This window comes from Vipera ursinii (genome assembly GCF_947247035.1).
Source record: "Vipera ursinii genome assembly, chromosome: 1".
Lineage (NCBI taxonomy): Eukaryota > Metazoa > Chordata > Lepidosauria > Squamata > Viperidae > Vipera > Vipera ursinii.
Window position 1 is genome coordinate 129146260 of NC_139512.1, and position 15326 is coordinate 129161585.

At 40.3% G+C, this 15326-nt stretch overlaps 1 protein-coding gene across 3 annotated transcripts in view; it reads left to right on the plus strand.

Annotated features, from left to right (window-relative positions):
- The window catches only part of PDIA5 (protein disulfide isomerase family A member 5), a 255436-nt gene that overhangs the window by 68467 nt on the left and 171643 nt on the right, over positions 1–15326 (plus strand). For all 3 annotated transcript variants that reach the window (XM_083349866.1, XM_083349868.1, XM_083349867.1), the window contains exon 3: positions 7113–7200. In XM_083349866.1, the coding sequence (XP_083205992.1) occupies positions 7113–7200 (88 nt within the window). The remainder of the gene's footprint in view (positions 1–7112; positions 7201–15326) is intronic.

Sequence of the window (15326 nt, forward strand, 5' to 3'; positions counted from 1 at the left end):
TTCTTCCACTTAATCATCCATAACAGATTGTGAGCTGCTCCTATAGCAAGATGGTTTGCAAGAACCTGACCCATTTAGAACACGGGTTAATTACACTTAGGTATAGTTGTTGTGATGTGTACTTGGCAAGAAGATGCATTTCTGCCCGTTAGCTCAAAAATGTGACCGGATTTAATGGCCTCAACACCTTCTCCTTCACACTTCTTTTTTTTTTCAGTCAAGGAACAAGAAACCGGCCAAGTTATATGTGCTTTTAACAAATATGTTATGCATTTAGGCTACCAACTCCAAATCACTATTTCTGAAGGAATTGCCTTTAAATCAGGAAGGAGGGAGGGGGGAAAAAGGGACAACTCTATCTGAGTAACTGACTAGAGGATATTTTCCTGTGACAAATTAGCTTATCTGAATTTCATACTTGTCTGATATTACAGTAAATCAGTTAGTGAGCAGCATTTGATTCAGCAGCAGAATTTTGTGGAATCCCTGATTACTGAAAGTGGTGTTTCTCCCTGGTTTTGTGAAGACAACTTTGGCTTTTCTTGCAAATTTCTCTTTATTAATTAAAAATAGAAAACGACAGTTGCTTGATTCGTAATTGCAGAATTTGAACTGTGGCTTATGCTAATATAATTATTATAACCGCCCAAATGATTGTATGTGCTAGATTTGATGGTCATGAATTATGATATGGTTATGATAGAAAAACAACAAAAGTAATAAGTTGGAAGGTACCTTGGAGGTCATCTAGTCCAATCCCTGCTCAGGCAGGAAACCCTATACCATTTCAGACAAATTGGCTGTCCAGTCTCTTCTTAAAAACTTCCAGTGTTGGAGCAGGTTGTTCTAACTGTCAGGAAATTTCTCCTTAGTTCTAGGTTGCTTCTCTCTTTGGTTAGTTTCCATCTGTTGCTTCTTGTCCTGCCTTCAGGTGCTTTGGAGAATAGCTTGACTCCCTCTTCTTTGTGGCAACCCCTGAGATATTGGAAGACTGCTATCATGTCCCCCCTCGTCTTTTTCTTCATTAAACTAGACATACCCAATTCCAGCAACCGTTCCTTATATGTTTTAGCCTCCAGTCCCCTAATCATCTTTGTTGCTCTTCTCTGCACTCTTTATTTTACCTGACAAATCATAGTCAAGACAGAAGGTTGCTGAATTTTGGAATAGGAAAACATTCTTATTACTTCCTTATCTGAAAGTGGTGAGTAGCTATCAAGCATGATTTACATTGAGCTTGCAAGCTCAAATCAAATTTGGATTTCTGTGGCAATGTACATAAATATGTAGATAGGCCAACAAATAGATATAATAGGTTTGGATTTGAACTATTTTTTTAAAAAAAAAGTTAAATTAGAAATATGCATAAGTGTACTATGAATAGATCATTCCATGAATAAAATACCAATTTAATGAGGTCTTGTCCAGATTAAATATGCAGGTATGTATGTATATTTCGCATTTCTAGGCCACCCATCTCCCTCAAAAGGGACTCTGAGGGGTGTACAGTACAATATCAGCATATAATACAATATATAAAATTAAAGTTAAAATATTGAAGTTAATTTAAGATTAACTTAAGGGAAGGGATATCATGGCGTCAACCAACCCCATGATGGCATACTCCTTTGTGCCTCCCATGCAAGGCTACAAAACCATGTTTTAACCACTTTTCAGAAGGTCAGGACAGTGGGGGCCTGCCTCACCTTTTGGGGAAGGATAGATAGATAGATAGATAGATAGAGTAGATAGATAGATAGATAGATAGATAGATAGATAGATAGATAGATAGATAGTAAAGGTAAAGGTATCCCTGCACATGCGTGCTAGTTGTTTCCGACTCTAGGGGCCGGTGCTCATCTCCATTTCAAAGCCAAAGAGCCAGCGCTTGTCCAAGGACGTCTCCATGGTCATGTGGCAAGCATGACTAGACGCCAAAGGCGCACAGAACGCTGTTACCTTCCCACCGTAGTGGTCCCTATTTTTCTACTTGCATTTTTACATGCTTTCAAACTGCTAGGTTGGCAGAAGCTGGGACGAGTAACAGGCGCTCACTCTGTTACGCGGCACTCGGGATTCAACCCGCCAAACTGCCGACCTTCTGATCAACAAGCTCAGCATCCTAACCCACTGAGCCACCGCGTCCCTTCAGATAGATAGATAGATAGATAGATAGATAGATAGATAGATAGATAGATAGATAGATAGATAGATAGATTATATCATGTTTTCCTGGCACAGATCTTCCAAAGTGGGAGCCAGTGCAGAATAGGAAAGCTATTGTCAGTATCAATGGCTAAGAGAAAGTACAGGGAGAAAAACTCTAGGACATTCAGTGGGGAAGATAAGTGGGCTGGTGGAGATGCCATGCTTGAAATGCAGTGTCAGCAGCTAAGGGAAGGAAGGTGCTGGGAAGATTGGGGAAAGGGATAGATGGACCAGCTGGGTGATGCAATACTTGAATCCAGATGCAGTGGCCAAGAGGAAGGAAGGCTTTGGCAAGGTTAGGTGGTTAGTGAGGAGGAGGAGAAAGGGGACAAGTTTGCATTATTTGCTGCACAAGAATCTCTTTGGAGTTCATTTTGACCAAAATATGCAACAATGAAGTTGTTTGGGGATTCAGTTTGGCTGAACTGCAGCCTGTCCAGAGTGGCTCAGCTGAAGTGCTACACCTGTTTGTTTTGCATATAGATCAAGTACGTCTCCTGCTTCATTTGCACGTCTAAGTAAAACCTTGTTAAACAATATATTAAGTTGCATCAAATTGTGCAAATAGAAAAGCTTAGATGAGAGGTGCCTAAACTTGATAAATAGAAACATTTGAAATATTTCTTAAGGAAAGGCATAACTTAGAAATGTCTTCTGGCCCACCAAGACTCCTTAGATCTTGCTATAATTCCACAAGGTACTATAAACAATTATGCTGGTGCTATAAGATAATCAACTGCAGGATAAATGCAAAGAAAATAAAGCAACAGAAAACCAGCGTATTTAATATCTAGAAAACCCATTCAAACACATTCTCAAAACACTATAATTCATCCTGGATATTATCTTTTTAAGGTCCTTCAGTAGTAGGCAAAAAGGTTGCAAATGCAAGGAAGAGGGATACTTTTTTATTTTCTTATTGTTGTGAACATATCTGACGAAGCTGTATGCATTTTTGATATATGTTACTTTTTGGAGATTTTTTTCAACATCGCTTTATACTCTTTTAGAAAAAGTATGTATCACACAATTGTAGGCATGCTTATGCTGACATTTGATTCACCATGTCCTGTCAAGTTTACTTTCTAATAAATACATTGGTTGGAACGAAATACTGCATAACTTCTAGTTTTCCATATACAGTAGGTAGATAGTTTATTTTTTGTCCATTCATTTGGGAATAAAATTTTAAATTCCTGGATGCTATGAACTAGAAAGTCATAAACATGAGTTAAAAATAAACTAATGTCTTCAGGTAGTTTCAAAGATAAAAGAGTCATAAGTAATACATTAATTAAGAATGTTTATAAAGCCAATGTATTATTCCCAATGAGTGTAAAAATGGAAATTGTTTTACATAAAAGCATACTTAAGTGAACCTGTCAAATTGTGTAAGGGAAATTACCTTAGCTGACATCATTGCTTTTTTCTTTATGTGGTGTAAAACTAAATTATCAGAAATTTGAAGATACAATGTCTAGGAAAGCTTGCAGCAAATAGGTGATGATTAACATTCTTCCGGCTCTTTGCCAACCCACCTCTTTGTGTGCCCTTTGAAACTGTAGCTTCAGTTTTTCCTGCATGTAACCTGCCATTTTTATGTGACAATCTATGTAATTACACCCGAGGTTTCTTCCCAGTTCTTCGGAAGTATGCTGAATTCTCCTCCAGCATAGAGCTGTGATTCTAGAGCTAGGCAGGTCTCTGGTCATATGTGTACAGAATGGGCTTGGCTGTGATTGTACACAGAGTTAGACAAAGTGTGTCGCATTCCCCTACACTTTAATTTTCATTTCACATAAAGAATATTTAGTATCTGTGAACTGTATCATTTGTTCCTTTGCCTGTCTGTAGTTATTATTCAAGAGCATACTGTTAGGCATATGGTGTTAGCCTACAATGTTGGGTTGAAAATATATTAACCATAATGCTATGACTTTAAGAAGTTAATTGCCTCATGGCCATAAGAGGAAGCTAGGAACGTAGCTTCTCTCTCTCTCTGAATTCACTGATCTCTACTATTACTGTTTTTGCTCTGCTGTTGGTTTACTACTGTTGTAAACCTGAACTGTGTATTGACCTCTGGACCGGTAAGAAGACTTTGTATTTTGGATTACTCCTTGGACTGTTGCTATTGTTTATGACCTGGACTGTTTATTTTTGACTGTGCATTTTTGTTTTTACACCACCTCAAAAGTAAAATACTTTTTGCTTTTACAACTCAGTGTACTCCTGTGTGTGACTCTTACTGCTCTCAGTACCCTTCCTTGTCTGTGCAACTCTTTGGTAGCACAAGGAGACCTCTGCACAACAAATTCCTCAACACATACAACTTTAGGAAACATTACAGGAGAAGATGATTTAAACTGTGTAATGACACTTAACATTTTGGAGGGCTATTTTTCTCCCATAGAAATGTTTAATGTTTGAAGTTTTTCTCTGCTTAGTTTCTGTTTCTCATCACTGTGCTATGTGGCTCAGATTTCCCCAGGACCACAAAGTTCGGGGAGCTGTCCAACAGGTCAGGACTAAGGTTAGAATAGCATGTGCGCTGTCCAGCTCAAGAGTTGTGAACTGGGCAGCTGAGAAGGGCCAGGTACAGCATTTGGTAAATAGGTTCTTAGTTAGTGCTTTTGCTGTTCTGTTTTCTTCTATATTGGTCCCTTATCCACGGTAGGTATTGGCTGATATTTTTTCCTCACAACGACAGGAAGAAACCCTATCTTACCAAAAAGAATTACGGAGATTTCTAATCTTGGCTTTGATTCAATCTACTTTTCTCTGAATTGGGGGCAGTACAAAGCAATGAAGCCTTATTTTCCAAAGGTCACTTGTCAAGGCTGAAATCTATATGTAACCAAACAAATGAAAGTACAAACCAATGAGACCAGAGTCGTGTCTGCATATTCACAAATATGTGAAAAAGCACAAATTTTAAATATTTCCACAATTTGTAATCATAACTGGATCACTGTAAAAAGGTTTGCAGAAGTGGTGATGGTAGTGGTACCTATTCCTCTAGCCTCTGGGTGGCTTACAAATTCCAAATACATAGATAAAACAATGAGAGATGAAATAAAACACACAGCCCAGACTATAAGCAGCCACAACAATAAAAGCACAAAATGTGGCCCCACAAACTCATTAACACCAGGCCTGGGAAAAGAGCTAGGTTTTCAGGACTTTCTAGAATCCTAGGAAAGGGGGTGTTGACAGTGTTTAATTGAGGAGAACTGGAGCACACTAACTTGTCCTGAATGTATTAGGTTGACAGAAACAATTAGAGTTAGTCAGTCCTTCAGATAATCAGGTTCTCTGCAGTTAAGGGCTTAGAAGTAAGAGTCATCACCTTGAATTATACCCAGAAGCAAATCATTGCAGCTTACATAGCAGCAGCAACACATGGGCATAATGAGAAAGTTACTGGTCTCACTGCTGCATTTTGAACCAGTTGTAGCTTCCAGATGGTCGTCAAGGGCAACTCAATGTATAGCTAGTTCATTGCAATAATCCTATCATGAGGTGACCAGGCCATGGGTGCTTGTCTGAAGAGCTTCCTGATTGAGTAAGGGCTGCAACTGCAATGCAATATGGACCTGTGCAAAGGCCCTAATGGCCAAAATTGATACCCACTCTTTGAGCCAGGAAGAGCCCCAAGTTGTGTACCAGTTGTGAAAGGGGAAGTGCAACCCCATCCAAGATAAACATGAACACTTCCTCTGAAACCCAGCAAGTTCCTTCAGTCACCTGGGTTGGGTGATCCTATCAGGCAAGTACCATAAGTGAACTGGAAGACAGCCAAAGAGTGATCTGTCCTTGGCTGTAGACTAATTGGTATCTCCTCCAATACCAAATCATACTGCAACTGCCCCAAGATAAAACAAGACCTAATGTGCAACCCTCAGCATGTGTTGGGCCCTCAATTATTTGGGAGAAATCTATGTTGCCATGGAGACCAGGGATTTTTGAGACATACCAGACTCAGTGTCATAAGGGGGGGCAATTGAAGTCCCCAAGGACTCCACCAACAACCCAGCAACATAATTTAACAGATACTACACAGCAAGGAATCCTAATTATTCCTAAAGACCCAACTTCAGCAAGAGGATCTCACTTCTGCTTATCTCAACAACTCACAGGTGACAATAGCTATCTTTTCCCCAAGATATCAGCTGATGTAAAACCTGAAACCAGCAGGGCATATTTCTGAGAGTCTTATCTGGGAGAGTAAAGCTATCATAGATTAACAATTGTTATGGATGTTGCCACCAGTATTAGAGACAATAAGTTTCAGTGCTAGTAATGATGGAGCATATCTAACTGATCACGTTCTCATAAATATCAGATTGAGCCATTGTAGGACAGAATACTGAGTGGCATGGACCTTCTGGTTGGATATACTGCAGCTATTTTTACATCTTTACAGACAAAACAGCAAAATGGATCGGCAATGGGAAAAAGTATGAACAATAAATAAACCTTTATGGTTCTTCAATGTAAAAAAGATACATTCAACTTGGATGTGTCAAAATATACAGGAACGATCGGAAGAACCATGCAATTAATTCTATGCACTAAAAAATGCTTGGGATTTGTAGTTTATCCACAGAAACACTCTATCAAGTGGCAAGGTACTTCAAGAATAATTTGTGAAATGAAACAGTCTTCTATTCAAAAAGGCAGGAAAAAAAGTCTCGCTGAGCATGTTCAAATGCTGTTTCAGATCCCAGCTGCCACAAAAGATTATGGGTGAAATTCATACTATATTTGGAAAATATTTGTTAGTTTCTAGTGCTTTTTAAAAATCCCAGTTAAAAGACAAAATGTTTTATGTAAGAATTCTACCAAGTTGTGTCTAGATGCTTATGATTTTTAAAGTAAATATATTCCTTTCTTTCTCCCAGCGGTAGCTGCTGACAATTCGCTCAGGTTATTATCTGATGTAGCCCAAGCTGTGAAAGGCTGCGGTACTATAACATGGATAGATTGCGGGTACGTAATACAATGCTTTTCATTTTCCCACCTACTGAAAACAGTTATGTCTGAAGTTTTGGTATTTTTATGTGAATTCTCCAGACTTACCCACTAGTCTTTGACAATTGTATTCAGCATCATGTGCATAGATGTCAAAAAATCTGTATTGTGTTTGCCAAAAACAATGAAGGTCACAGCACAAAAGTGTCTTGTATTAGAATGCCATGTCTACCATTTTGCCTTTATAGCCTCTTACACGATCCTACTCCTACCCCCGTGCCACAGATTACATTTACGTGTAGATTGTTGACATGGAAGAATGAGCCATTTTGAATCAGATTAAGTGGCTAATCAGATCTCTATGAGAAGAAATTCAGTGTAGCTTCAAGTTGCAATAAAGATTATTATCATCCATGTTCTATGTCTCAGACACTTTAACTAGTCTGAACATGAAGTTGTGGGATCAGGATTTACTGCTAAATGCTTGTCTGGGGAACTTCACTACCTTTTGTTATTAAATACTTACATGTAAGTGCTGACTGAGAAGTTTTAAGATTTTGGAGTGGGCCGTCATCAATAAGTGGAAATGTATTTCTATTTCTACTTAAAATCTTGTAAGACTGGTGATGGAAAACCAGTGCTTGGCAATTTCAGTAGAATGCTTAGATCAGCTTAATTAAGGCTCAATCCAGTTAAAGGAGAGGTCACTACTTTATATCACATGACAAGACTGAATCTGTCCAGAGAGAGTTGAACTTTCTCTGAAGAATCAGCTATACAGCTTGGATGTTCTTAAAACAGGAGTGCAATTTTGGGAGGTTGAAGCTGACATTTAGCCTTTGAATTGTGTGCTGGGGGTTACAGTGAAAATGTAATTTTCATTCAGATTCAATTTGATTTTTTTTACAATTCTTTTGTCACTCATTATAATTTGGGAACGACTTTTGGTTACATGCAAATCTTAAGAGGTCCAGGAGATTGAAGAAGAGGTCCTCACCCTAGTTCCTGCCAACCTAGCAGTTCAAAAGCACATAAATGCAAGTAGATAAATAGGTACCACTTTGATAGGAAGGTAACAGCGCTCTGTGGCATCATGCTGGCCACATGAATGCAGAAATGTCCAGACAACGCTGGCTCAATGGCTTTGAAACAGGGATGAGCACCACCACCCTGTAATTGGCAACGATTAGCAGAGTAATATCCTCCGGGACTCCTTTTTTTAACCTGGGGATTAAGATATATGACTATCTATGTGTCTTTCAGTCCCTTCAATCCATCCTTGGAAACTCTTAGTGAATCAATTGTTTCCCTAATCTCTGAATCTAGTAATGTAGCAATCAGAATTTTTGGGTGAGGGAGGGAGTTTCCAGTCTCTGAAAAGCTGTCTTTCCCCTAAAACATTCTCTCATGTTTCTAATTTTCAGTGCCACCTAATAACTATTCTGGTATCCCAGACAATGTTGTGCAGTTTAAATACTTTAAATATGTATTTAATTACTTATTTAAATACTTATTTAATTTAATAGTTGCTTTAGTTCTGCTAAGGCAGGGGTGTCAAACTCAATTTCATTGAGGGCCGCATCAGCATTGCGGTTGCCCTCAGGGGGCCGGGTGGGCGTGGCCTGGGTGGGCGTGGCTAAAGTGCATATGGCCTACTGGGTGGGCATGGCCAGCTCTACATGGTTCGCATCAAGGGTGCCTATGGGGGCCTGGGCAGGAGTGGGACAGATCTGAGGGTCTCTGGCAGGAAGAGGCTCTCTGGGCCAGGGCCAAGGCAGTGGGGGCCGTTCCCTCACTGTTTCCAGGATGGCTTCGCGGGCCACTTGAAACCACTTCACGGGCCGGATCTGGCCCCCAGGCCTTGTGTTTGACATGTCTGTGCTAAGGCCTTTTAACTTTTATGCCTGATGGTGCTTTTAATCTTGATATTTGTATTCTTTTGAGTTGATATTTGAGGTTTTTTAAATGCATTATTAGTCTCTGTGTTAAATTTTTGCTATGCACTACAGAAAATAATTTATTTTAAGAGAACATTAAATAAATTAAATAAAAATTAACCTTTGTCCAAGTGACATTAAATGGGAAGTATTTGGCGGGTTCTCTGTGATCCGTGCTCATTGCAGCATTTGATGGTTTGTGCCGCTAATCAAATGTCATTGCATGCCCTTCAGCAAAATCACTGTCTTATATTTCTACTTGTAACTTGAGAATAAAACCTTCAGAGGAAAAATGTAGCTGGATCTTGGAAACTACTAATATTCTTCCAAAATAAATTAAATGAATAGAGTTCTCGTTCTCTCGTTCTCTCTCTCTCTCTCTCTCTCTCTCTCTCTCTCTCTCTCTCTCTCTCTCTCTCTCTCTCTCTCTCTCTCTCTGTGTGTGTGTGTGTGTGTGTGTGTGTGTGTGTGTGTAAAATATAAAGAAATTTGCTAGAATTGGTGGTTTCCTATTGGAAGCAATTTCTCAGAAAAGCTCCATGCTCGAATGTATTCATTTTGTGTGCTTGCATAATTTCCCACAATGTGGAGTTCTTCATTTTGTCCAAGTTTATCAAGTCTGTTGCAGACTATAGATACCTCTGGATTGGCTCCCACCCACCCCTTGCAAAATTGCTTCAGAGAGATTTCTTCCATTGCAAGCTCACCCTGTAACTCCACGGTAGATTACATAGAAGTTTGGGGGAAGGGTATTTTTTGTGCAAGCTTGACTTGTTTGACAAATATTGACAAGAAGCAGTTTGCTTGACAGCTGTGTTCTCTGCCGCTCATAATTTTATTTTATTTTTTTGGTGTTTTCATATTATGGTATTGAAAAAGATTTCTGAAAGGGAGAAAAAGCCTGTTCTGGAATGTGGGTATTGGCAAGGCTGTCAGCCATGCTGTGCCGGGGCTTCTGCTTACTGCTCTTCCTGCAGCGATAACAGCTTTGCCTTTTATGGAATTGGCCATATTTTGTTTCTTACAGTTAATATTCTACTTCTGTCTGGAGAGGAAAGCAATATTGTGCCTGCTGCTATCAGATTTCATTATTCTGTTCCCTCACTGTTGATCCTAGCGTTCTTCAGTTCTTCAATATAACAATATCTATTGTTACATTTCTACTGCTTAGTTATTGTTACTAAATGACAGTAAGCACTAATTAATTTTGCTGGCGTTTCTCAGATTTTATTTTTACAAATTTCTCCTGCCATTTCACAAACTAGGACAATTCCTCTACCACTCCTTTCTTAAATCATTTAGTGTGGTCAGTGTTTAACTGACTAACGTGGGGCTGCTCAAATAGGTGGCAACACTTAACTGACTAATTAATCTGAAAAAAGTGAAGTTAGGCCTGGCCGGGGAAAAACTAAGAAAGCGGGTTATAAGCTATATTGGGAAGTTTTAAAAAAACCACCCTCAAACGATGGCACTGGTAAATCTTTTCAGTATTGCCAAAAGCTTACAGTGGGGTGGCCCTGAAGTTACTAGGAGCCTACTTCAATTCTGCAGACTCTTTAATGCATGACCAGCTACATGAATTTTATCCACACTGGCCACTTTTCCTTCATGGTTTCCTTCAGAATGTTTTCAAAATTCTGAAGAATGTAACAACAAAAGAACTGGGACGAAAAGGTTTGACAAACTGTACTCCAGTAATACAGATAGTCCTCGACTTACAACAGTTCATTTAGTGACTGTTCAAAGTTACAACGTCCCTGAAAAAAGTAACTTATGACCATTTCTCACAGTTATAACCATTGTAGCATCCCCATGGTCACGTCATTTACATTCGGTTGCTTGACAACTGGCTCACATTTATGATGGTTGCAGTGTCCTGGAGTCAAGTGATCCCCTTTTGCGACCTTCTGACAAGCAAAGTCAATGGGGAAACCAGATTCAGTTAACAACCGTGTTACTACCGTATTTTCCGGCGTATAAGATGACTTTTTAACCCATGAAAATCTTCTCAAAAGTTGGGGGGTCGTCTTATACGCCCAGTCGTCTTATACGCCCAGTCGTCTTATACGCCGGAAAAAAACATAAATCAATCGAGTGTCCCCATTCTTCCAAAGCAACTTCAAGCCTCCTTAGTTCAGTCCCCCCTCCAACGTGATTCTCCCTTCCCACCCCCAAGAGCCTCTAATCCCCTCCCCCTCCCCCTTGCAAACGCCAGACCCCAGGAGCGGCAGGAAGCCCCTCCCTCTCACCCAAGCGGCATCTGAGCATAAGCAGAGCGCGCCCTGCTACCCGCTATCTCTCCCGGCAGTCTGGACAGCGGTACTTGGCAGCCTGGCGCCCCTCTCGCTCGCAGACCACGCAGCGGCCCTCGCCAGCCGGCCTCGGCATGGCCGCCCCAAGCCCAGCTCTCCAGCACGTCTTCCAGGCCCGCCTGGCTGACCGCCTCCTGGGCGGGGCTTGGCTGCAGACACGCGGCTGCTCCGTCTGCAAATCCGCTCTCAAAGCCAGATTGCGCTCAGCTGTGCAGGCTGCCAAAAGGCAGGGACTTGGAGTTCCCGTGGTGGTTGCGGCTTCTGGCGTGCCGTTTGCAGAGTCTGGCCTGGAAGAGCGCGTCTTGTGAACGCAGCTCTTGCATTTATTCCAAAGGGTGGGTGGAAGGAAAAGCCCCTTTGGGCTTCAAAAGGGAGGCTTTGCACCATCTGCATCAGACGGGGCTGAATCAGGCTTGTGTTGGACACTTGGCAACTGGCATGTAAGTATTTTCCGGCATATAAGACGAAAAATCTGGAAAATCTTCCCAAAGGTTGGGGGTCGTCTTATACGCTGAGTCGTCTTATACGCCGGAAAATACGGTAATTTAGCAACTGCAGTGATTCGCTTAACAAATGTGGCAAAAAAAGTCATAAAATGGGTCAAAACTCACTTAACAAATTTGTCACTTAACAACATGAATTTTGGGCTCAGTTGTGGTCGTAAGTTGAGGACTACCTGTACTCCATTTTGGTGGGAAGGTAACAGTGTTCCATGCGCCTTGGTGTATAACTATGCTGGCCACATGACCATGGAAATGTCTTCAGACAACGTTGGCTCTCTCGGCTAAAAAACGGAGATGAGAACCACCCTCCTGTTCTAGTCGGACATGGCTAGAAAGGGGAAATTTTACCTTTACTCAAGTTATATATTTGCTGCAACACACACATGTTCAAGAAATAATAGAAGCAATATCCCAAAGATGCTTTTTCATGAGGCAACTGGATTTCCTTGTTTTTGAAGACATTTTGCTTCTCATCCAAAAAGCTTATTCAGCTCTGACTGGATGGTGGGGAATAAAAGGACTTATATTCCTTGCAGACAGCTGGTTATTTACATTCTTTTAGAGTCATTGAGGCAACCTGGAGATTTATCTGTCATCAGTGCAAATGGGTGTCGAGCCTTCTTGGAACTGGTGAAAGGACTGTATTGTAGACTGTCCAAAAGGTGGACTTTGATGAAGTTTATGAAATGATGCAGATCTGTACAATGGGGAAACAAAACAACCACTTCATAAACTCATGGCACAACATAGGAGAACAAACCCACCAGGACAAGAGTCAGCAGTCCATCTGCATTTATAAGACAAAAGGCACTCTTTTGAAGACAGCAAAGTCCACATTTTGGACAGAGAGGACCGGTGGTTTGAAAGTGGGGTCAAAGAGGCCATCTATGTCAAAACTGAACAGCCCTCTCTCAAAAGAGGGGGAGGGATCTGACATCATCTATCTCCAGTCTACAACACAGTCCTTTCAACAGTTCCAAGAAGGCTCCACACCCATTTGCACTACTCAGGTGACCTTGACGACACAGATAAACTACTTTCTCAAAGAATGCTAATGACCAGCTGTCTCCAAGGAGTATAAATCCTTCCATTCCTCGCCTTCCAGTCAGAGCTGAAGAAGCTTCTTTGATGAGAAGTGAAACATCTTCAAAGAAAAACAAGAAAGTCCAGTTGCCTCGTGAAAAAGCATCTTGGGACAAGTATCACTTGGATGACTGACAATCTCCATAGACGCAATAGTTATAAGTTGTTTTTCCTTCTTTCAATTTTCAACAAAAATATTTTATGGCAAATGCTAACTGCTATTTCTGTTAAAGCCTTTTTCCTGAATAAACAGTTGGAAAGTTAAAGCCTTGTCTTATTATGCCTGACCTGGAGAACAGGCAATGAGAAAGCACTGTAAATGTGACTGCTGAATCAATATTCAATGTCTTCTGTCACAAAGAGAATGAGGTTATCTCCTCTTGGAAGCTACATGATAAGCGCTTTCTGAAATGTTTTTTGCTTGACTTTGTATGAATAGATTTGTCCAGATTACATGAGATTTGAGAGATAAGAAACTGAGGTAGTGACTAATTTTATTTATTTACTTGTTTTACCAATGCCATCATAGGATATCCCTGAAAAAGATGCCAATTTTTCTGGAGTAGGGAATAGCATTATTTGTAAAACAATTCAGGTGATCCTCACTTAATGATCATCTTTGAAGTTATAATGCCACTCGAATGGTATTTATAACTGGACCTCATACTTACAATGGTTGCAGCAACCTCACAGTCACATGAGCACAATCCAGGCAACTGGCCCACAATTATGATGTCACAGCATCCCATGGTCATGTGATCGCCATTTGTCACCTTCACATTGTGACTCCATTGAGCAAAGTTAGGGAAGCCGCAGGAGGTCACAAATGACAACCACATGACATTGCGCTTAACAATAGCATTTAATTTGTGTAATTGAAAGTGCTGGAACTGCATATTGTATTTTATGTCCATGTTACTTAGTGATTAAAATTCCTGTCCCATTTACTGTTGATAAATGAGGACTACTTGTATCAAAAAATTTCTTTGAAAGCTATCTATATTTGATCAATTAATTATGTGCCATCAAGTCCATGCTATTCTTAGTGATCACATAAATAGATTTTCTCCATGATGATCCATTCCTGCCGTAGTCATTTACTTCTTCCAATGTTGCACTCGTCACCATTATTACTTAGTCCATTCATTTTAGAGTCCATTCATTTTCTAGTTTTCCTCTTCTTGTCTTTCTTTCCACCTTTTTCAGCATCATGCTGTTCTCTCGAGTGCTATGTCTTTCCATAATCTGCCCAACATCGGGTAATTTGAGGCTAATCATTTGTGATTCAAGTGAAAAGTCTAGGTTTGTTTTGTTTTCTTGGTAGACCACAATGTTCTTAGGAGTTTTCTCCAACACCAAATTTCAATAAAGGAGAATATTTTTAGCTCAGGGTTGAAATGAGAGGTCCTTGGTGCTCTTGGTTGATTTCATTACCCAAATTAGGTAACATCCTCAGTGCTAGGCTACCACTAATGATGTTACCTAGTTTGGATAATGAAAACATCTGCAAGAAAACAACCAAGCTTAGAGAGCACCAAGAATCCCTAACTTCAAGTGTGTCAATACCTTTTTATGTCCCACTTCTCCAATTTTCACTTCTATAAAGTCACAGGATACCATTGCCATTTTCGGATTACATGTCCCTTCCTTCCTTCCTTCCTTCCTTCCTTCCTTCCTTCCTTCCTTCCTTCCTTCCTTCCTTCCTTCCTTCCTTCCTTCCTTCCTTCCTTCCTTCCTTCCACCCTCCCCCTGTGTTCCAACCAGCCCCCGTCCTTCTGGATGTTACTAAGGACTTAGCTGTTGCCTCAGCACTGGGGTAGGACGAGATGAGGATGTTGAATCAGAAAAGTGTGATAGTAGCACCAGGTTTTTCTGTTTTTAATTTATCATTGGTGGTTTTACATTGTTATAAGCTACTCGGAGTTGATTTTAGAATGAGCAGCTATACGGAATGTTTTAAATAAAATAAGCCACACTCAACTAGCTAATACAATTGCACAACATACAAAAGGAAGTGTTCTATGAAGTCCATTAGGATTGAGCAGCTTATCAATTCAAATAAATAAATTAATATACATAAATAGTATCGAACATGAATCCTGGCAGTTTGTGATATTTCATTTTACTTGGGGATGGGGTTCTTCGGGGTCCAGCGGATGCCATAGCACTCAGCTGCTCAATTGCAAAGTATTGTCAGTAGCAGTATGCCTTTGATTGCCAGCTGTCAAAAGAAAAGGCTTCTGGGCTTTAAAAAAATTACAATGCCTGTGATCCTTTTGAAATTCTAATCAACTGAAAGTTGATTGGCA